This window comes from Carcharhinus amblyrhynchos, chromosome 8 (assembly GCF_965287045.1).
Source record: "Carcharhinus amblyrhynchos chromosome 8, sCarAmb.v2.hapA, whole genome shotgun sequence".
Taxonomy (NCBI): Eukaryota; Metazoa; Chordata; class Chondrichthyes; order Carcharhiniformes; family Carcharhinidae; genus Carcharhinus; species Carcharhinus amblyrhynchos.
The window spans coordinates 124,596,067-124,620,471 of NC_137331.1; the positions used below are offsets into that span (position 1 = coordinate 124,596,067).

Sequence of the window (24,405 nt, forward strand, 5' to 3'; positions counted from 1 at the left end):
AATCAGATCAAAATACACCTTTACTTATATTAAGTTTTGCAAAGTGTAATTGTTACATTAATACTCAAGTTGGCATATTAACTCCAATTATATCCCGTTCAAAAATGGATTAATTTCCTCTAAATTATTTTTCTTTTCTCAATGAGACCATGACTGTTGCCTCCTGCCACAAGCAGACAAGGTGAATTGACACTTCTGATTTACTCTTTGGTTAATAAGTCTCTAACTGTTACCCACTTACTTGAAATGGTTTTACATTGGAACTGAGAAGCACAGGTCACAAACTTACATTAAATCCTTAGTACTAAAGCTCTAGAACTTAGCGTTGCTTCTTTGCACCACATGGTCCCTAGCTCGAACCTACAGCATACTCCAAAGAAACTCTTACTTCATTAATGCTGGCAATGAAATAAACATTCCCCCATTGTTCAGAAAATCATACAGCGCAACTGCAACCTGTACTACCTATCCTGCCGGTGCCACCTCTCTGAAAGCTAAACTGTTAATCCACTCCCCCTGCACTTTACCCATTCAAATATTCACCCATTTCTCCTTTAAAATTTACTACTGAATCTGCATAAACTGCCCTTTCATGAGGAGCATTCCAGATTCGATCAACTCACTGGGCAAAACAATTCTCCACATCTCCCCCACTGTCCTTTGGTACATTATTGTGAATCTGTAACCTCTAGCTAACACCCCTGCTGCCAGAGAAACAGTTTCCCCTTATTTACTTTGTCAATGCTCCTGAGCTGATAGCTAATACACTTAGTGACTGCATAATGCCTCTACTTTCTCAGCAGGCTAAGGAAATTCAGCATGTCTGCTGAAATTCTCACCAACATTTACAGATGCACCATAGAAAGCATTCTTTCTGGTTATTACACAGCTTGGTATGGCTCCTGCTCTGCCCAAAAAACTAGAAAGGGTTGTGAATGAAGTCCAGTCCATCACACAAATCAACCTCCCATCCATTGACTCTGTCTACATTTCCCGCTGCCTCAGCAAAGCAGCCAGCATAATCAAGGACCCCACACATCCTGGACATTCTCTCTTCCAACTTCTTCCACCGGGAAAAGGATACAAAAATCTGAGATTGCGTACCAACCAACTCAAGAACAGTTTCTCCCCTCCTGCCGTCATACTTTTGAATGGACCTATCTTATATTAAGTTGATCTTTCTAGCTGTGACTGTAACATTACATGCTGCACCCTCTCCTTTCTTTCTCTATGAACAGTATGTTTTGTCAGTACAGCACGTAAGAAACAATACTTTTCACTGTGTCTCAATGTGACAATAATAAAACAAACTAAATCAAAGGTGCGATGTTGCTTTTATCTTTTCAGTTGTGAACTTTAGGCCCAACAACTCTGATGCCAAGGACAGCATTCTCCTTTCAGGTAGATGCCATTATTTCAGAGAAAAGCAGGGGAATTTTCCCTGGTGTCCTGAACCAACCTTTAACCAACCAGTCATTGTTGCAATGCAGGTTGTGGGAGATTGCTGTGTGCACTGCTTCCACCATTACAACTATGACTATGCTTCAAAAGATAGTTCATTACCTGTGAGGCACTTTGGGACTGCCTGAGGCTGCAGCAGAAATGCAGACTCTTTTTTCCCTGGGTATCTAATGGGAAATTGGATCATCCTTACACAATGCTCTCCAACCCGATGAATCATGTAATATTGCATCTTCAGCAACACACTATGGTTCTTACACTCCACTTGTCCTGCCATCACCTGTCTATACCAGCTGCTTGAATGGAAGTCATTATTCAGACGTGAGTCAAAAGGATACATGAGCCACCCATTAGAGAAACTGGACAGTTAATTCCCTGAGCTGGACTTACCAGATGTTCCCCCCCTCCCCCGCCTGCTGTTGCTATAATGTGCAGCCTACTTTGAAGGCTACATTTTAATTTCCAACCACCTGCCAGTGCAGAACTCTTGTTTAACATGAGATCCCACTGGAGGTGTCACAAATCAATCCTCCATAAGAATTATTTATGAAATTCTAGCAGATTCAGCTGTGAATAGAACACCACAGATGAAACTTGACTTATGCAATTCAAAGCTTTTGTATCATTTCTTTCACTATTTAAACAGTAGACAGGGAATTGATTATTATAAAATTAGCATAATACATTTACTAATTTCTAAGTGCCTGATTTAAAAAAAAATCCCTATAAGCCAAATATAAAGTTTGATAGATATTCTTTGGTACCTGTCTGCCAGTGAGATCAGCCATCTTTGTGCGGTAGCTTGATATCTGAGTGAAAGATTGTTGTTTTCCATCCACAGTGTACATGCCATCATCAGCTCCAGCAGATGGGAAGATATCCAAAGGCAGGTACTTGTACAACAAGCAGCTGTTGAGGGTAATTTAGAGTTAAGTCAACTGGCTGGCAGAGATTGTGTTAAACAGAACCTTGGTAGACCAATCACACTTAAGAGTTTTGTATGTAGCTCTTGTCTCAATATTTCAAAAAGAACAGTGGAAAAAATTACAGCATGATAACAGAACAAAGACTTATAAGTGTCTGGAAAGACTGAACCATTTGGGCCTGTTTTCTCTAAAAAAGAAACGGTTGAAAAGCTACCAGGTATATTTATTTAAAATTATGAAAGCGTTTCATAGAGTTTGCATAAAGAAGATACATTCATTTCTAAGAGGCCAAAAAACTGGGGCCTTGAGGATATGTATATAAGACCAAGTAGTGAGTTAAGTATATGGGGGAAATGTTCATAGGGTGAAATAAATAAGGTAGGGAGGTGGCATAGCAGTATTGTTGCTGAGCTGCTAATCCAGAGACCAAGGAACCCTACGCTCATAATCCCACAATGTGGCGAATAGTGAACACAATTCTGTAAATTTTCAGATACTCATGGAAAAGGGCAAGTGTTGTCCTAGGGTTAAGGTGCTAAATTGGGGGAAGGCTAACTACAACCAGATTAGGCAGGATTTGGAAGCTGTTGGTTTGGAGAGACTGAGAGTAAACCCACATTTGGCATGAGGGAATCTTATCAGGAGCAGTTGATCAGAGTGCAGGACAGGCGTGTGCCCGTGAAAAGGAAGGACAAGAAAGGCAGGATTTAGGAACCATGGGTGACCAGAGATATTGTGAGTCTAGTCAAAAAGAAAAAAATACATGAGGTCTCAGCAATAAAAACAGATGAAGCACTTGAAGAATACAGGGAAAGTACAGATGAGCTCAAACAGAGAGTTAGGAGGGCAAAAAGGAATCACAAAGTGTCCTTGGCAGACAGGATTAAGAGAATACCAAGGCATTTTATACATATATTAAGAACAAGAGGGCAGCTAGACAAAGAGTTGGTCCACTCAAGGACAAAGGAGGGAAATTATGTGTAGCACCAAAGGAAGTGGTGGATCTACCAAAATGCATCTCCTCACATTTGTCTGGATTAAATTCCATCTGCCAATTCTCTGCCCAATTTTCCAGCCTATCTATATCTTGCTGTATTCTCTGACAATCTTCATTATCATCTACAACTCCAGCAATCTTATTTTCATCCGCAAACTTGCTAATCAGACCAGCTATGTTTTCTTCCAAGTCATTTATATATATTACAAACAGCAAAGATCCCAGCACTGATCCCTATGGAACACCACTAGTTACAGACCTCCATTTAGAAAAACACCATTCCACCGCTATCCTGGTCTTCCATGGCCTGTTCTGAATCCATCTAGCTAGTTCACCCCTGATCCTGTGTGATTTAACCTTTTTCATCAGCTTTCCATGAGGGACCTTGTCAAATGTTTTAAGTTCATGTAGACAACATCCACAGCCCTTCCCTCGTCAATCATTTTTGTAATCTCCTCAAAAAATTCAATTAAATTAGTGAGGCATGACCTCCCTCGTACAAAACCCATGCCGTCTGTTGCTAATAAGATCATTCAGTTCCAAGTGTGTATGAGACCCTATTCTAAGCATTTCATTATCACTGACATCAAGCTCACTGGCCTATAATTACCTGAGTTATCCTTGCGAACCATCTTAAAATAAGGGACAACATTGGCTATCCTCCAATCCTCACCTGTGGCCAATGAGGAAACAAAGATTTCTGTTAGAGGCTCAGCATTTTTTTCTCTAGTCTCCCTTGGTAATCTGGGGTTGGTTTGTTCAGCACTCAGAACTTTTTTGGTGAAATCACTTCTGATATCTTTGAAGGATCTCAAAATAAGGCTATGTGGGTAGAACCTAGGGATATAAAGGGACCAGCCACATTGCTGGGAATATATTATAGGCCCCAAAAAGTCAGCAGAAAAAAGAAAAGCAAAAATGTAGACAGTTCACTGAGGTATGTAAGAGTAATAATCGGGAATTACACTTGGGGATTTTAACTTCTCCAACATAAATTGGGATAGTCATAGTTTAAAGAGCTTGGAGGGGGTGGATTCCTTGAAATGTATTCAGGAGAGTATCAATATGTAGAAGACCCAACAAGGCATGGAGAATTGCTGCAACTGGATAACAAAGACAGATAAGTACTCAAGTGGCAGTGGGGGAGTATATTTCATCATTATATTCAATTCTGAGGGAGGTGGTGGAAGCAGATATGATAGTGACTTTTAACAGGCATCTTGACAAATACGTGAATAGGATGGGAATAGAGGATATGGTCCCAAGAAGAGTAGTGAGTTTTAGTTCAGACAAGCAGCATGGTTGGTGTAAGCATGGAGGGCCAAGGGACATGTTTCTGTGCTGCAATTTTCTTTGCTCTTTGTTCTTAACCCCTCAAAGCTAGCACCTGGTCTAGTCTAGATGCATTGTTTCTCGCCTGTTTTATGGTCCTTGGGTCTTGTCAACATATGACCTCTACTTGTCGTCCTATCTCTGAACTTGTTCATATTCAGTCAGTTCTTTATTCACTCCTCATAATTTTCCAACATACGTGAATTTGAAGTGTAGTGGTGTAGTGTTAATCAAGAGACAAGTTTGAATGCCATCACAGCAGATGGTGGAATCTGAATTCAATAAAAATCTGGAATTAAAAATCTAATGATGGTCATGAAACTATTGTTGATTGTTGGAAAAACCCATCTGGTTCACTAATGTCCTTTAGGGGAGGAAATCTGCCATCCTTACCTGGTCTGGTCTACATGTGACTCTAGATCCATAACAATGGGATCTCAGGTTCTTAAAGATGGAGAGGGAGGTAGAAAGGTTTATGGAGGAAATTTCAGAGTTTGGGATAGCTGAAGACAGGGCCACTAATTTTAAAATTGGGATGCTCAACAGCCCAGAATAGGAGGATCACACATCTCAAAGAGTTGTGGGGCTCAAAGAGATTACAGAGTTAGGCATGGTGCGAGGGCATGGAAAGATTTGAAAACAAGGATGAGAATTTAAAACTGAAGCCAAAGTAAGTCAGCAAATGCCAGGGAATTCTGGCTTTAATTTACTTGGGCAGGGTGGCAGGCAGGGATGTGAAAGGGATCTGATTGGTCACTCATCACTTCTGTGCTCCTGAACCAATGAAGGGTTTTCACTCACAAAACTGAGAGTTAGCATTTCACTCCCAAATGTGTCCTGTTCTTGACACTTTCAATTCTGAAATCTACAGAAATTTTCTATCTGTGTTTTGCTTACTTTTTTCCCAGTTGTTCAGGGTTAGCAGCGTAAGTGCAGGGATCGGTCACCTGTAACTGCAGAATCGGAGCTTCATAATAATCACTGGGCAGCAGGATCATATAATCCTAATGTGCAGATTTAAACACACATTGATGGATTAGACAATCAACTCAAAGACTGAATCTGATGAGACAGTTTACTTTCATCCCAACAGATGTTCAATTAATTTTAAGAGTTACTAATAAGAATTTTACCAAGCCACAACATAGTATATATTGTTCTCACCAAGAGCACTCCATCTGCCTCAATATTGACAGTCCAAGTCCCGGGTGTGAGCGGGAAAGGGTCACCATAGTTACTTCTTGCAACCGTAACAAAAGATGGCTTTTTACTACGAGGAAAGATAATTTCTTTTGCCTGGGACAACACTAGGAACAAGATGAAAAGACTGGATCATTCACGAATTTTGGACTGTAGATTGTTGCAGATACAAATGCAGAATTTAAGCCAAGGTAGCTGAAGTGCAGTGCCCAGAATTGGACACAGTACTTAGCTGAGACCTAACTTGTGATTTATAAAGATTCACTATAAATTTCTTGCACTAATACTCAATGGATCAGAATTTGCCTACCCAATGTTGGTCAGGTCAGGCAGCCTAAAATGGAGGTAGGGGAACTTAAATTTAAAATTTTCCAAGCAATTCTCACGAGCTGTCCTTTTGATCAGCATGGGACAGGTGGTGGATTGCAGCCTAGCACACACTCAGAGACACGGGTACCGTATTTTAAATGTTTGCCCTAAATTGTGAATTTCCCAGAGATTGAAACCTTCAGCAAAGCCAGTAGATTTATGAAAGTTATGTGAAACATATCCAGTCGGTCAGTTCATGAACCTTGGGTGACGCCTGTTGTGAAGTCAGGAACTTTTTCACTGGTAAGTTTAAAAGCTCTTACCAATTTCCAATGTCAGAATGTAATGACTTATGATGATTTCAGCATGGCTTTAATTCAGGGATAGTTCATAGTATTCACTCCTTAAAAGGCTAAATGAGCTAGCATTGAGTAAGTGGGATAAAAGTGCTTTCAACAGTATTGGGAATCTGACTTAATCTAGACACCCTTCTTCAGCCAGAGGGTGGTGAATCCATGGAACTTTTTGCTGTAGAAAGCTGTGGAGGCCAGGTCAGTGAGTGTCTTTAAGACAGGGATAGATGGGTTCTTAATTAATAAGGGGATCAGGGGTTCTGGGGAAAAGGCAGGAGAATGGGGATGAGAAAAATATCGGCCATGATTGAATAGCAGAGCAGACTTGATGGACCAAGTGGCCTAATTCTGCTCCTACTTCTTATGGTCTTATGCTTTGATTTTCACAAAGTCCAGACATCTGCTGAGCTTTTGGAACAAACTGAACAGATGACAGACTTCTTTTATTTAAATTCCATCTTGATGAACTTTTAAAAGAAAAAAGTAGATGTTTAGTCATCTAGTTAGACAACTTCAAAGTATTGAGGTCTGTAGGGTTTGTTTAATAGTTGTCAATGTAATCCTATTATGAATGCATGGCTCAGTTCTAAATCTTAAATCCATCTAGTGGAATTAGCTCAGCTGGGGTTTTCAATACAGCTGAGAAGGGGACTGTGTGCTTCGTTCAATTGCAGGAGAAAATATTTTGCAAGCTTTTTAAGTGGCTTTTTGTTTATTTTGACAAATTAATGAGCATTTGAGAGGCAAGTTTGATTTTAAGGAAAATGTTAATGGCTACATGTGTGTTTAACAGTTTTATGAGTTTCTAAGGGGGCAATTTTTTCAACATAGTATGAATAGATGATTTTTTTAAATGTCATAAGCATTTCAGAGATTTCCCTGTGTTATTATAAGGCTCCTGATTTCTGTGCATAGTGGATACTGAATATGGGGAATGGAAAAGTATGGGGATCAGTAAGTAAGGGGTGAGGGCCTAGGAGCCTAACAGTCATTCACAGAGCTGGGCTGATATCCAAATGGACAGAGGCAGTCTTCTAACCTTTTCAGGTTCACACCCACCTGTCTCTGTTCCCACGTTGGGCCTACATCAGAAGGTGGCAACTGTAAACTGGCCCCAACTCTCCCAAGTGTTAATAGCATTTACGATGGATGTTCAATCAGATCTCAGGATTACTGAGCCAACAGTTATTAATAAAGGGTCCCACATGTTTTGTTAACAGCTTTATCAACGTACCCTGCCACCTTTAAAGATGTATGTATGTGAACCCTGAGGTTTCTCTGTCCTTGAACCTCTTTGTCGCCATTTAGTTTATCTTGCTTCTCATTTTTCATCCAAAGTGCATAGCTTAAATTTAAGGATGACTAAATCACAACTGTAGAGTTTTTAGGATCCCTGAATTCTTTATATTTTTGTGATGTGCTGATTTGGGTCATCATTTATTATGTGATTTGGGGAGACAGATATCAAATAGCAAGGGGAATAATGTTACTGGATGAGCAATCCAGAGAGCTGATGATTCAGAGTCATGATTCAAATCTCGCCACGGGTACATGGGGAATTTAAATTCAATTACTAATTAAATAAAAATCAGATTAAAATAAACGCTTCATGGTGTCCAAGAAGCCATTGGATTGTAAAATGCTGTCAGGTTTACTAATATCCTTTAAGGAAGGAAATCTGCGATCCTTACCTCTTTTGGCCTACATGTGACTCCAGGTCTACAGCAAAGTGGTTAACCTTTAAATGTCCCTGAAATGGCCTAGTGAGCCACTCAGTTTATTCAAGGTGATTCATTACCACCTCCTAAAAGGCAATGAGGAATGGATAATAAATGCTGGCCTTGCCAGTGGCACCCCATGATTTTTTTAAAGAGTTAAATATGTCAGCATATAGTTTTTGATCCATCTTGTTGGAACATGACAACGACCAATCATTAATTTAAACTTATGACCCAGCCAATTGGAAAGCAGGAATTAGAACATTAGGCAATTAAGTTTAAGTTTATTTATTAGTGTCACAAGTAGGCTTACATTAACACTGCAATTAAGTTACTGTGAAAATCCCCTAGTCGCCACACTCTGGTGCCTGTTCGGGTACACTGTGGGAGAATTTAGCATGGCCAATCCATCTAACCAGCACGTCATTCCGACTGTGGGAGGAAACTAGAGGACTGGAGGAAACCCATGCAAACACGGGGAGAACATACAGACTCCACACAGACAGTGAGCCAAGCTGGGAGTTGAACCCGAGGCCCTGGCGCTGTGAGGCAGCAATGCTAACCACTGTGCCACCGTGCTGCCCTATACTGCAGCATTTACACTTGTTTCCCTGCAGGATCTTAGGCAGCAATTCCATTTAGATTTTGTTGTAATGGTGTTCTCAAGGAAGTTCCAAGCCAGTAGGGTTTGCTAGCTAATGTACAGTTAACGGTTGAATGCAATTGCAGCTACTCCAAGGCACAGGCTGAAGTGATGACAGTTTATTATGTTACTCAGGTTGCCAACCCTCTGTCTCTTAGTGAGGCCAAGTGAGGCTGAGAGCCAGCGAGGCCAAACTGAAGACCAAGCCAAAGAGGCTGAGTCCGAGAGAAAGCTTGAATTTGAAGCAAGTTCTTTGGACACTTTTGGTTTTTAGTTACAAAATTACTGGAGATGGGAGAAAAGGTCACTTGACTGACAGTCAAGAACCATCCAATCAAATAATGATCAGCCTATCCTCTTCCAGGTTGGCTGTGGGAAGGTGGTGAACCATATTGATGGATGTGTTGGGCAACGGCATGGTAGGAGCATGGAGAGTGGATGTCATAGTCAGAAATGAGCTGTGACATAACAAAACCTCCAGGAATACAGAATTAGCAACTCGTTATATGTTACCCATGCAAATGCAGCATTCACTGTTAGGTAAAATCCAAAAGGATTTAAATAAATAATTTTATTACTTACCGTAAAATGGCAATCCTTCAGGCTGGTTAAGTTTTTTGACCATCTATACTGTTCAGCCTTACCTGTGCTTGGTTGTGCTCGATAAACTGTTACATGGCCGTACACAGTTGTGAATCCTGGGTTAATATATCTGAAGGCGATGCGGAACAAATTGTGGTTTCTATTCTCCACATGCACTGTTACCCTCACGTTATTCTGTAAAAGTGAAGTTAATGAACGTGACTGGAAGGGAGATCTAAAAGCAGAGTTAGCAGCAGTGCTAGTTGAGGGAGCACATGCAGAATGAAGACCAGCCAGTTAGAGGGAGATCCTTCAAAGTCAAAGGGGATCACCTCACAGAGATAAATAAGGGTAGTAAGTTGGTATGTTAAGATTTTGGAAAGATGGTGCAGAAATGAAAGCCACTTACAGTTACAGCAAGAATCAACATTTACTTCCTCAGTGATTGAGATCCTTCCTCTAACAGGCTTTGGGGTACGGTTCTTGTACCGGAAGATTATGCGAAACAGATTAGGAGAAGTCACAGTGATAGACATGACCACCTCTGGCTGGGAAGAAAAAAGCAGTCAAAGGAGCATGAAGGAAAACCCAAACTCCACCACAGCAGAAGAATCACACCAAGTAGCACTCGCACGCCATAAAGCAAGCAATGGTATTTTCTGCACTGGTAACCTCAAACCGTAGTATGTTAGCAGCAGAGAAGTTGGCCAAAAAAAGACACACAGCAAGCTCAATTCAATCCCTAAATCATAATATTGCATAGGATTACTCCACTTGAATTAGAAGATTGCTGATAACTTAAAATTACTGAACTTTTTACAGCGTGAAAAGGTTGAATTCTCATAATATACCTGCAAAGATGCCTAACTTATAACGGTTATAGCTATACTCTCATTGAGTCTGACTGGGAATTTGTTTTACAACATATAACAGAACTCATTCTGGTACTAAACACCATTCAGGGCTGATGTCAGGAAGCACTTCTGCACAGAAGTATTCAAAATTTAGAACGTGCTTGTAGTAGTTGGCCCCTTTAAGGGGTGTGCACTGGAAGAGTAAGATGACCCGATTGCCCAATGGGAAACAAGCATGGGGATCCTTGGGGAAAAGCGTGGGCTTTTGCAGCCAGATTGATCCCCGGGCTGAGAATGAACCTATTGATTGTGGCACTATGTTTATAATTGTAAATAGTAATAAACCTGTTGTTGCTTGTTAGCTAATTGGTGGTTGTCAATTAATGCATTTACATGCTTTTGCGCATTGCAGATGTCTGTGACTGCACGTGTGTATTTGCAACAGAGAGAGAGAGGGAAAGAGAGAGACATCTGTCAGGCCTCTGCTGCTGCAGCCAGCCTCAAAGGACTCCTCCCCCCAGCTATGGTAGGGGCCCGCAGCCAAGCCCTACACCACCTGGAAATATCAATCCTGCTTCTCCCTCAGAATGATTGCAAACCCACCGCCAATTGTCTGCAGAACGGCAGTGGGTCCCTCTTCCCCTGCCCCACTGACCACAGCTGCAGAAACGTCAGCAGCCTCCTCTGATTAGACCCTCTCGGCTTGGCACTGCTCCTTTCAGGCCCCACCCTAGGCTCTACTTCCTTCAGACTCCATTGGACACTGCTAACAGATCAGCTGGCACTGCCAAGGTGCCAGACTGGCACTGCCCAAGGGACATCCCACTCCTTGTCCTCAACCTCCTTGGGGGTTGGGCCTCAATGGCCTCTGGTTTTACCAGTGAGACTAACATGACTGTTTCCTGTTTGTGGGACCAGGCGTTTTCCTCACTGGACAGAATCTCTCCCAGTAAGGCCAGGAAGGCAAGTGAGCCTGGACAATTGGATCCTGAGCTCGCTAGTCACATGAAAAAGAAGATTAAAATAAATTTATGTAATATATTCAGCCTTACACTGGAAATGGGCAAGGGGCTGATCACGCTGGAAATCCCGTGCCTATAAAATTGTGAGAGCTGAGAAATTGGGCACAATCCTGATTTCTTGGCTCTCACATGATTATCCTGGCTTGCCCCAGATAATCTATGTTCACAATTATTTTTTCAAACTTAATGCTCTTCAATCTCTTTAAATGGGCAAACAGTTGCATTGTGAAAATATCGATTCTGTAAGATTGAAATGAAGCTCTTTCCAGTAAATCTGAGAGGGTTAGGCACCCATTTCACCAGAAGCTTTGATCACATACTTGCACTGTTGACATCTGTGCATAGCCTCTCCAGCTGAAGTGCAGGAACTCCTGTGGATCATATCCAAACCGAACTGCTCTTCCATTGGGCGTTGTGCCATCTTCAATCTCATACTTCAAATGGTGAAGATCTGGGAAATAGTGGTTGTTCCTTGGCCTTCAAATACAGGTTAGATACTTTAATCTCAGCAAATAATATCATTGTGCAAAAGATATGATTTATTTATCATATCAATGTGATAGTAACCTGACTATTTGTTTCAGCAATGCCAAGGGACAAATATTAGCCAGAAAACTGCAGAGAATGCTCTGGTCTTTTTCAATAGTGCTGTGGGATCTCTAATGGCCACCTGAGAGATTGCCCCATCACAAAATTAAAGCCCAGTTTTCTCCCCATTGCTTCTTGTTTAAAATATATATCAATCAGGAGCTGGAATGTTCCTGGGATTAATGAAAACACATATAAAGAATGGATATCAAATGTCTTTCTTCTGGTGAAACTCTCAAAACATCACATTTCAATTTAGAGAGGTGGTGGCACAGTGGTATTGTCACTGGACTGGTATTGCTGACACCCAGGATAATGCTCTGGAGACTCAGGTTTGAATCTTACTATGGCAGATGGTGAAATTTAAATTCAATTAAAAAATCTGGAATTAAAGGTCTAATAACGACCATGAAACCACTGTTGATTGCCATAAAAACCAATCTGGTTCTCAAATGTCCAAGAGGGAAGGAAATCTGTCGTCTTTTTGTAGTCTGGTTGAGATGTGACTCCAGACTCACAGCAATGTGGTTGACTCTTAAATGCCCTCAGGGATGGGGAATAAATGTTGGCCAGCCAGCAGCACCCATGTTCCATGAATAAGTTAAAAAAAAGTGGCAGCAGGATAGGAAGACCATTCAGGGAAGTGACAGGAATGCAGCAGGGAATCCCTGCCACCAAACCCATCATAGAGGGGGCATTAAATTCTGTGTAGCTCTTCCTGACAATTTAAACTTTTTATGGGCCTGGCATCAAGTTAAAAAAAATTCATTATTAGTCACAAGTAAGGCTTACATTAATACCGCAATGAAGTTACTGTGAAATTCTTCTAGTCACCACACTTCAGCGCCTGTTCAGGCCAATGTACCTAACTAGCATGTCTTTCAGATTGTGGGAGGAAACTGGAGCATCCGAAGGAAACCCATGCAGACACGGGGAAAATGTGCAACCTCCACACAGGCAGTGATCCAAGCCGGAATTGAATCCAGGTCCCTGGCGCTGTGAGGCAGCAGTGCTAACCACTGTGCCATCGTGCCACCCATCATTTTGGCAAATATGTGCTCTTATCTATTCCAAAGTCAAAATATCCTTTCTAAGGAATGGTGCCCAGAACTGATGTTAAGTACCACAAATAAGTCTAACCAGAGCCTGACAGAAGTATAACTTTGATTTCTTTCTATTTCACATTGCCTCAAGGTAAAGGCCAATGTTCCTTTTATTTATTGCATGTGTTCGTTAACTTAGTATTTGGTAGGAAGTGATGAATAAAATAGCTATCAAAATTTGACTCCATAATTGCACAAAAAATCATCAACTTGGAGCAATGTAAATACTGTTTTGGATACTGTTGGGGGGTGGGGAGGAAACTTATCAGAAGTAAGCCATGGGGTACAGGTCTCTGGCACACAGTCTGCCCCTGTTGCTCAGAAGGGAAGGGGACGAGGAGTAGAGCATTAGTCACTGGGGACTTCATAGTTAGAGGGACATAGAGGAGATTCTGTGGCACCTGGGAGGCAACACACAAACCGCGAGAGAGACTAGCGGTTGGTGTGTTGCCTCCCAGGTGCCAGGGTCCGTGATGTCTCGAATGGTGTTTTTGGGATCCTTAATGGGGAGGGGTCCAGCCCCAAGTTGTGGTCCACATAGGCACCAAAGACATATGTAGATAAAGGGATGGGATGTAAGGCAGAAATTCAGGGAGTTAGGGTGGAAACTTAGAGTTAGAACCAACAGAGTTGTTATCTCTGGTTTGTTACCTGTGCCCGTGCTAGTGAGGCAAGGAATAGGAAGAGATAGCAGTTGAACACGTGGCTACAGAGATGGTGCAGGAGGGAGGGATTCAGATACCTGGATAATTGGGGCTCCTTCTGGGGTTGGTGGGACCTCTACAAATGGGATGGTCTACACCTGAACCAGAGGGGTACCTGGAGGGGAAATTTGCTAATGCTCTTTGGGAGGGTTTAAATTAATTCAGCAGGGGAATGGGAACCTGAATTGTAGCTCCAGTGTACAAGAGGCTGAGGGTAGTGATGTCATGAATAAGGTTTCAAGGTCACAGGAGTGTACCGGCAGACAGGAAGGTGGTTTGAAGTGTGCCTACTTCAATGCCAGGAGCATCCAGAATAAGGTGAGTGAACTTGTAGCATGGATTGGTACCTGGGACAGGAATGGTTGTTACAGGTTCCGGGGTTTACATGTTTCGGTAAGATCAGGGAAGGTGGTAAAAGAAGGGGAGGTATGGCATTGTTAGTCGAGGACAGTATTATGGTGGCAGAAAGGACTTTTGATGAGGACTTGTGTACTGAGGTAGTATGGGCTAAGGTTAGAAACAGGAAAGGAGTGGTCACCCTGTTGGGAGTTTTCTACAGGCCACCGAAAAGAGCCGGAGATGTAGAGGAAAGGATTGCAAAGGTGATTCTGGATAAGAGTGAAAGTAACAGGGAGTTGTTACAGGGGATTTTAACTTTACAAATATTGACTGGAAACTCTATAATTCGAGTATTTTAAATAGAGTCAGAGAGTCACAGAGATTTACAGCATGGAAACAGGCCCTTCGGCCCAACTTGTCCGTGCCACTCTTTTTTTTAAACCCCTAAGCTTGTCCCAATTGCCTGCATTTGGCCCATATCCCTCTCCACCTATCTGGTCAGTTTTTCTCCAATGTATGCAGGAAGGTTTCCTGACACAATATGTAGATAGGCCAACAAGAGGTGAGGCTGCATTGGATTTGGTACTGGGTAATGAACCAGACTAGGTGTTAGATTTGGAGTAGGGGAGCATTTTGGTGATAGTGACCACAATTTGGTTACATTTACTTCAGCGATGGGAAGGACTAGGTATATACTGCAGGGCAAGAGTTATAACTGGGGGAAAAGAAATTATAATGTGATTAGGCGAGATTTAGGATGCGTAGGATGTAGAAGGAAACCAGTTAGCCAGGAAGGACCTAAAGAGAGAGCTAAGAAGCGCCAGGAGCGGACATGAGAAGTCTTTGGCAGTTAGGGTCAAGGAAAACCCTAAAGCTTTCTATAGATATGTCAGGAATAAAAGAATGACTAGGGTAAGATTAGGGCCAGTCAAGGACAATAGTGGGAAGTTGTGCATGGAGACCAAAGAGATAAGAAAGGCGCAAAATGAATATTTTTTGTCAGTATTCACACTGGAAAAAGACAATATTGTCAAGGAGAATACTGAGATACAGGCTATTAGACTAGATAGGATTGAGGTTCATAAGGAGGAGGTGTTAGCAATTCTGGAAAGTGTGAAAAGTCCCCTGGGCAGGATGGGGTTTATGTAGGATTCTCCAGGAAGCTAGGGAGGAGATTGCAGAGCCTTTGGTCTTGATTTTTATATTGTCATTGTCTTCAGGAATAGTGTCAGAAAACTGGAGGATAGAAAATGTTGTCCCCATGTTCAAGAAGGGGAGTAGAGATAACCCTGGTAGTTACAGACCAGTGAGCCTTACTTCTGCTATGGACAAAGTTTGGAAAGGATTATAACAGATAGGATTTATAATCATCTAGAAAGGAATAATTTGATTAGGCATAGTCAACACAGTTTTGTGAATGGTAGGTTGTGCCTCACAAACTTTATTGAGTTCTTTGAGAAGGTGACCAAATAGGTAGATGAGGGTAAAGCAGCTGATGTGGTATATATGGATTTCAGTAAAGCGTTTGATACGGTTCCACACGCTAGGCTATTGCAGAAAACACGGAGGCATGGGATTGAGGGTGATTTAGCAGTTTGGCTGAGAAATTTGCTAGCTGTAAGAAGACAGAGGACGGTGGTTGGTGGGAAATGTTCATCCTGGAGTTCAGTTACGAGTGGTGTACCGCAAGGATCTGTTTTGGGGCCACTGCTGTTTGTCATTTTTATAAATGACCTGGATGAAGACACAGAAGGATGGGTTAGTAAATTTGCGGATGACACTAAAGTCGGTGGAGTGCAGAAGGATGTTGCAGGTTTCAGAGGGATACAGATAAGCTGCACTGCTGGGCTGAGAGGTGACAAATGGGGTTTAATGTGGAAAAATGTGAGGTGATTCACTTTGGAAGGAGTAACAGGAATACAGAGTACTGGGCTACTGGTAAGATACTTGGTAGTGTGGATGAGCAGAGAGATCTCGGTATCCATGTGCATAAATCCCTGAAAGTTGGCACCGAGGTTGATAGGGTTGTTAAAAAGGCGTACGGCGTGTTAGCTTTTATTGGTAGAGGGATTGAGTTTCGGAGCCATGAGATCATGTTGCAGCTGTACAAAACTCTGGTGCGGCCGCACTTTGGAGTATTGCATACAGTTCTGGTTGCTGCATTATAGGAAGGACGTGGAAGCATTGGAAAGGGTGCAGAGGAGATTTACCAAGGTGTTGCCTGGTATGGTGGGAAGGTCTTATGAGGAAAGGCTGTAGGATTTGAGTCTGTTTTCATTAGAGAGAAGAAGGTTAAGAGGTGACTTAATAGAGGCTTACAAGATGATCAGAGGGTTACATAAGAACATAACATAAGAAATAGGAGCAGGAGTAGGCCATCTAGCCCTTCAAGCCTGCCCCGCCATTCAATAAGATCATGGCTGATCTGTCGTGTCTCAGTTCCACATTCCCGCCCTCTCCCCATAACCCTTAATCCCCTCTCTTATCAAAAACCCATCAACCCGCATCTTAAAAATATTTAGCGAGGTAGCCTCCACCACTTCAACGGGCAGAGAATTCCAGAGATTCACCACCCTTTGAGTGAAGAAGTTCTTCCTCAGCTCCGTTCTAAACCATCCTCCCTTTATCTTGAGGCTGTGCCCCCCAGTCCTACTGTCCTTTCTGAGCGGGAAGAGTCTCTCCACCTCTATCCTATCCATCCCATTCATCATCTTATATGTCTCAATGAGATCTCCCCTCATTCTTCTAAACTCTAACGACTACAATCCTAGTTTATTCAGCCTCTCCTCATAGCCCAACCCCCTCAACTCCGGCATCAGCCTAGTAAACCTCCTCTGCACTCCCTCCAAGGCCAAAATATCCTTGCGTAAGTACAGCGCCCAAAACTGCACACAGTACTCCAGCTGCAGCCTCACCAATGCCCTATATAGCCGTAGCAAGACCTCCCTACTTTTATATTCAATCCCCCTCGCTATGAAGGCCAGCATCCCATTCGCCTTCCTGACCACCTGCTGCACCTGCAAGCTGGGTTTTTGCGACTCATGCACAAGGACCCCGAGGTCCCTCTGCACCGTCACCTGCTGCAGTTTTTCGCCACGTAAGTAATAATCCTTCCTACCATTATTAGATAGGGTGGACAGTGAGAGCCTTTTTTCTCGGATGGTGATGGCTAACACGAGGGGACACAGTTTTAAATTAAGGGGTGATAGATATAGAACAGATGTCAGAGGTAGGTTCTTTACTCAGAGAGTAGTAAGGATGTGGAATGCCCTGCCTGCAACAGTAGTGGACTCACCAACATGAAGGGCATTTAAATGGTCATTGAATAAACATATGGACGATATTGGAATAAATGGGCTAGATGGGCTTTGGATTGGTTCCACAGGTCAGCGCAACATCAAGGGCTGAAGGGTCTGTACTGCGCTGTAATGTTCTACGTTCTAAATAGTACTGAAATATTCCGAGTGTAAAAATTGGAGTGGTCGCTATGGTGAGAACACAACAGGGGTGAAATTATGGTCATCTGGCAAGGGTGCGCTTCTCAACCTTTTGGCTATGTCAAGCCTCCAATCAAGCCCAAGATCAGCTGCAATGCCTTTTCTTGTCAACTTTGGATCTTGTATGTCTCTGCTGAGGGACCATGAATTAGATTCAATTTTAATTGGTTTTCGGAGCAAGCAATGAAATGGATTAAGGGTTCACTCATTCAACTCTGCGCATTGGCTTTGTAACCTTAAGATGGAGTGAAAAAAGAACACAACGTTTCCATTGTATGTGATGGCAGTTATAACATTTAACAGACTTTTGTCAAGTCAGCACCAATTTTAATAGGATTTAAAGAGTATGATGTCAATTCACATATTTCTCTCAATTTCTGGTTTCTGTCTCATTGATCTTATTTACTTGTAAAGAGTCAAGCAGCCTATTTGCTGAGATTTATGAATCTCTTTCCCTTTGTCTTGTCTTTTTGCTTTTCTTGGCGCATATGGTTCTCCTTGATTTCTTCGTTAGCATGTACTGGGTGTATCCTATTGGCCAGGGTGTTCTAAACAAAGGGGAGGGTTTTATTTACTGATGCAATTGCTTAATTAGTCTTTTCACTACAATACTGAAGAACATAAGAAATAGGAGCAGGAGTAGGCCATCTAGCCCTTCGAGCCTGCCCTGCCATTCAATAAGATCATGGCTGATCTGAAGTGGATCAGTTCCACTTTCCTGCTTTCTCCCCATAACCCTTAATTCCCTTGTCTATCAAAAACCTACCTACCCGTGACTTAAATATATTCAGCGAGGTAGCCTCCACTACTTCAATGGGCAGAGAATTCCAGAGACTCACCACCCTTTGAGTGAAGAAGTTCCTCCTCAACTCCGACCTAAACTGCCCCCCCCACTTACCTTGAGGCTGTGCCCTCTGGTCCTGCTATCCTTTCTAAGCGGGAAGAATCTCTCCACCTCTACCCTATCCAGCCCCTTCATTGTCTTATATGTCTCTATAAGATCCCCCCTCATCCTTCGAAACTCCAACGAGTACAGACCCAGTCTATTTAGTCTCTCTTCATAGTCCAACCCCCTCATCTCCAGTATCAGCCTAGTGAACCTCCTCTGCACTCCCTCCAAGGCCAAAATATCCTTGCGCAAGTCTGGCGACCAAAACTGCGCACAGTACTCCAGCTGCGGCCTCACCAGTGCCCTGTACAGTTGCAGTAAGACCTCCCAACTTTTATATTCTATCCCCCTCGCTATAAAGGCCAGCATTCCATTCGCCTTCTTGATCACCTGCTGCACCTGCAGACTGGGTTTTTGCGACTCATGCACAAGGACCCCCAGGTCCCTCTGCACCGTAGCATGCTGCAGCTTTTCACCCTTTAAATAGTAATCCCTCTTATTATTATTTCTGCCAAAGTGGATAACCTCACACTTGCTAACATTGTAAATTCTATTTTAGTATTCAGGGGTGTGAAGTTTTAAGTAAACACAGCTGTTTCTGCCTGAGATCAGCCAAGCAGTTAAGATGCATATGTGGACCTGACAAGCAGTATACCATTGGTTAGATAAGGTGCCGAACCATCTCTGTGTATTTAGAAAATGCCCTGGAGAAATTTTAGTTTTAAGATTCTGTTACATCCTTTTTTAAAACTCTTCCTTATTTCTGCCAGCAATGGAAGTTGAGTCGTACAGGGGTGAACTAACAAAGTGAATGTGGGCAATGTAAAAAATGAATTAAATTTTCAACGTTTTATCCTGTTATGAAAGCTATACTTACCTTGCTGAAAGCAGAGGTCAGGAATATCAACTCCTGACAGATTTTGCAGCTTTTGTATGCTCAGACCGGGAACAGAGTGCTATGGAAGATTGCTGTCCCAGGTAGGGGACAGGAAAAGGGGACAAGGAGAGAGGCCCCAAAAGGAAATCCCAGGTCACTGTAAAAAGAGAGAGCAAAGAAACAGGAAGAGGGCCGCAGTCAGAAGACTTTAAGAGAAAAGGATTTGGAGAAGGCCTAGTAATTAAAGGGCACTCAGAAGAAGCCGTGCAGATCCAAGAAGGCAGTTGGGGGTTGGTGATTCTGTGCTGCAGACTGCTGGGGCAAAGGTACCCCTTTGGAGTGGTCATGTTCTACATGGCGTGGCCAAAGAGCTGACTTTGTGCTAGTGAGTGCATACTTGGGAATCCAGGGGAACAGGATCTTTGGAAATGTGACTGAAGTCCTGCAAAATGGGCCATAGTTGATGCCACCTAAGTTGGAGTGACCTTTTGTGCAAATTCCCAGTTTCGATTCTCAAAGGTGAAACTAAAATCCTCCATAAGAGAGACAAATGTCAATGAGATTGGTTGACTTACAGAGTTACTGACACCTGGTTGGGTTGTTGACAAATATGAAGACTCTGTCTTGGTCACATTTACCATTTATTGTTCAGGCTGACATGTTTAATCACAGTTTGTGTGCTAGTTCACAGGTTCCTTATATTAACCCTGAACGTTGGAGCATAAGATAGATATTGTAAATTGTTTTTTTTTCACCTTGTAAAGCAAACTTTATCCTTGTTTGTTCAAAACCCATGGAATTTTGTTGCTTTATTCACTGAGTAAATGTCTTGAATCCCAAACTTTGTCCACTTTAAACAAAATATTATTGGTCCCTAACTGGTTCTTATCGAAATTTTGGGGATTAGATCTAGCATCATAACGATTGTCACACAAATATAGTGCATACTGAGTACAGTAAAAAGTACATCGGGATCTTACTGGTTGCAAGTGCGCCCTTCTACATTCGGTCTACACTGGCAGGTTCCTGACGACAGACTGCAGGTTAGATTAGTTGAACCTCCAATGTCACACTGGCAGCCTGTCAGTGGAATGAGAGGAATGAGTAAGAATTTATTATTTCATGCGAATACAAATAGCGCAAATTGAAATAAATAAAAACAAAGCAAAAGACCTTGGAGACTGGAAATCTGAAATAAAAAACAGAGATGCTGGAAACATTCAGCAGGTGAGGCGGCATCCATAGAGAGAGAAACAAAGTTAATGTTTCAGGTTGATGACCTTTCATCAGAACTAGAGGTTTAACAGCATTTGCTTAAAAACCCATTAATTTTCAAACTTCTTCCAATTCCCCACACAGCAAACTCTACAAATAGTAATGGGATAATGATCAGCTATTGTGGATGGGATTTTCCATCCTCACTCACCCCAAGGCTGGAAATTCCCATCCAAGGTCAATGGACCTTTGCAGGGTCCATCCCTGCCTGCTATGATTCCCGTAGCAGGCGGAACAAGAAAATTTTGTCCTCTGTATTTTAGGATGCTGCTTGTTGGCTAAACATTGGCTTGGATAAGTTCCCTATTTTCTTTCAAAATAGTATGACTGGATCTTTTACATTCATCCAAGATGGTAGATGGAGTTTCACTTTAATATCATCCAAAAGACAGCATCTCCAGCAATGCAGCACTCCCTAAGTACTGTGAATGTCAGCCTAAATCTTAAACACAGGTCTCTCAATTGGGACCTGAATCTATGATCTTCTGACTCAGAGGAAAGAGTGCGACCGGCAGAGGCATGGCTAACAATGGCAAGAGCTCTGATGATAAGTCATTGATCTGAAACATTAATTGTTTTTCTCCAGAGATGCTGCCAGACCTGCTGAACAATTCCACCGTTTTCTGTCTCTGCTTCAGGTTTCCAGCATCTGCAGTAGTTAGCTCTTGTACCAGCAAAGAAATGGTTAATATACATCTCATGTGCCTTTTAGAAATGACGGCTTGAACTGCCGCTATCCTTGAGCTGTGGGTGTGCCCATGTGCTGTTAGGATGGGAATTCCAGGATATTTACTGTGAAGAAACAGTGATATGACCCAAATACTTGTGACTTGGAAGGAAATCTGGAAGGGATGGTATTCCCATGACATGACTACTTTTAGTGGTTTAGGTTACAAGGGAGGATGGTGATATTGAATAAGCTTGGTGAATTGCTACAATGGCTCCTGCAGGTAATGTACATTGCAGTGTTATTGCACACATTGATGGTACTGGTATATATGGAGTCCAATGCCAAAGGCTCCAAACAAATGATATGTTCTGCCCTAGATAGAGTCAAGATTCATAAAAGTTATTGTATCTGCCCCCATCAGGGTGAATAGTCAATATTCTATTACATTCCTGACAAGCTTTATAGATGAGGGATTGGTCTTGAGAGGGGAACAGGTAGATTCCCCAGTTTCTGCCTGCTTTTGCAATTCCAAACTATTTTGTTTAGCAAACATGGGATCGAATACCACCCTGTCATTGCATTATGTAATGTTTGATTTAGGGCGGGAATCTTATACTTTTTCATTAATAAAATTGTGATCAATGTCATTCTGTACCCTACAGAGCTGTGGATGCTCATTCATTGAGTATATTCAAAACCAAAACAGATAGATATTTGGATACTAAGGGAACCGAGAGATATGGGGACCTGGTAGAAAGGTGGAATTGATGGAGAACATCAGCCATGATCTTTAGAACCATAGAACCATACAGTGCAGAAAGAGTCTCTTCGGCCCATTGAGTCTGCACTGACCACAATCCCACCCAGGCCCTACCCCCTTATCCCTTCATATTTTATCTACTAATCCCGCTAACCTACGCATCCCAGGACACTAAGGGACAATTTTAGCACGGCCAATCAACCTAACCTGCACATCTTTGGACTATGGGAGGAAACCGGAGCACGTGGAGGAAACCCACATAGACACGAGGAGAATGTGCAAACTCCACACAGACAGCAACCCGAGCTGTGAATCGAACCCGGGTCCCTGGAGCTGTGAAGCAGCAGTGCTAACCACTGTGCTACCGTGCCGCCCATCTTGCTGAATAGTGGAGCAGGCACAAGGGCCAACATGAACTACTCACGCTTTTATGTTGTATATTCTAATGGTGAGTATTCAGAAGCATTTCTTGGTTGACTTGGATTACCTAGTAGTTTGAGAATGATTATGACTAGGCATCACGTATTTTATCACAATGCAAAATATTGAGATTCATCAAGTCTTTGCTGTTAATGTTGTGACTCACCTTGGCAACCAAAATAATTCCTCTCTTCTAAGGCATAGTGTCCTTCTTTACACCAATCACAGAGCTCGCCGCAGACATTAGATTTACAATAACATTGGCCATCATCCTAAAATATTAAGGTAACAAATTAAAAACCAAAACAAAATTCTCCTGGTGTGAAGATTGTTCCTGATTGTGTTCTTGTTGATCCTGCAATTTCTTCGGAATGCTCACCTGATTGCATTCTCCAATCCCACTTATTGTACCAATCACATGACAGCGACATTCTGTAATATGGAAAATAAAAAAGCTGAGTTGAATTTATTTCAGACCTATGCCATGCCCAGTTAGAAATGACAGCAGCATGTAAAAGAATCTCATCACATGAGGCACATTAAAAGGTCATTTGGCCCATTTTGTGTGTGGCAGCTCTTTGAAAGAGTTATCCAGTTAAGCCCACTCCCTCATCCTTTCCCCATAGCTTTGCAATTTTTATTTCTTTTCAAGAATTAGTTCAATTCTCTTTTAAAAGTTACTATTAAATCTGCTTCCACTGGTCTTTCAAGCACCATAACAAAGGTCACTGCCTGAAAGGGTATTAGAGCCAGAAACAATCAACTCATTTAAAATGTGCCCCAGAATCTCCAGGGCTATGAACCAACTCCATCAGTCTTGAGAGGGAAACAGGTAGAGTCCCCAGTTTCTGCCTGCTTTTGCAAGTCCAATCTATTGTGTTTACGATACAAGGGATCCACCTTTCCACCAGGTCCCATATCCCTCGATTTCCTTGGTATCCAAACATCTTGGAAGAGGGGGCTGATGGGTGGGTTAGTAAATTTGCTGATGACACCAAGATTGGTGAAGTAGTGGATGAGCTGGAGGGCTCTTGTAGCCTGCAAAGAGACATTGATAGGATGCAAAGCTGGGTCGAAAAGTGGCAGATGGAGTTTAACCCTGATAACTGCAAAGTGGTTCATTTTGGTAGGTCGGTGTGTGTGCTTGATCCTGGACCGGTAGACGGGCGCCGCAACAGCTCGGTGACTAGCACTGCTAGCTGTGCAGATACATGGATTTGGGCCTGTGTCTGTGGGAGTTTGCGCATTCGCCCTGTGGTTGCGTGGGTTTCCTCCGGGCGCTCCGGTTTCCTCCCACACCCCAAAGATGTGCTCTTAGGCTGATTGGTTTTACCAAATTGACACTATTCTCCCCTGAATCTGGCTAAGTTAGGGGTTCCATTCGTAGACACGCAGGGTAGAATAGGTGTAGGGTGATGCAGCGGCGTGGGCTCGTTGGGCCGAAGGGCCTGTTTCCCGTGCTGGGTTGTTCTTTGTTCTTTGTTCTTTGACAAACTTGAATGCGGATTACAGGGTCAATGGCAGGGTTCTGAGGAATGTGGAGGAACAGAGAGATTTTGGATTCATATCCACAGGTCTCAGAAGGTTGCCACTCAGGTGGATAGAGCCGTGAAGGAGGCTTATAGCTGTTAGCATTTATTAACGGAGGTTTGAGTTTAAGAGTCGTGGGGTTATGCTGCAACTATACAGGACCTTGGTGAGACCACATTTGGAATAGTGTGTGCAGTTCTGGTCACCTCACTATAAGAAGGATGTGGAAGCATTGGAGAGAGTGTAAAGGAGATTTACCAGGATGCTGCCTGGTTTGGAGGATAGGTCTTATGAGGAAAGGTTGAGGGAGCTGGGGCTTTTCTCTTTAGAGCGGAGGAGGATGAGAGGTGACTTAA

General features: G+C 42.6%; 1 protein-coding gene across 1 annotated transcript in view; it reads right to left on the reverse strand.

The window, feature by feature from the left end:
- Positions 1–24,405, reverse strand: part of lama3 (laminin, alpha 3) — a 462,187-nt gene that overhangs the window by 252,228 nt on the left and 185,554 nt on the right. Inside the window, exons 18-25 of the mRNA XM_080194758.1 lie at positions 22,899–22,951; positions 22,686–22,791; positions 20,375–20,474; positions 11,718–11,874; positions 9,931–10,069; positions 5,881–6,023; positions 5,614–5,720; positions 2,226–2,370 (exon numbers count right to left, since the gene is read on the reverse strand). Of these exons, the coding sequence (XP_080050884.1) occupies positions 2,226–2,370; positions 5,614–5,720; positions 5,881–6,023; positions 9,931–10,069; positions 11,718–11,874; positions 20,375–20,474; positions 22,686–22,791; positions 22,899–22,951 (950 nt within the window). The remainder of the gene's footprint in view (positions 1–2,225; positions 2,371–5,613; positions 5,721–5,880; positions 6,024–9,930; positions 10,070–11,717; positions 11,875–20,374; positions 20,475–22,685; positions 22,792–22,898; positions 22,952–24,405) is intronic.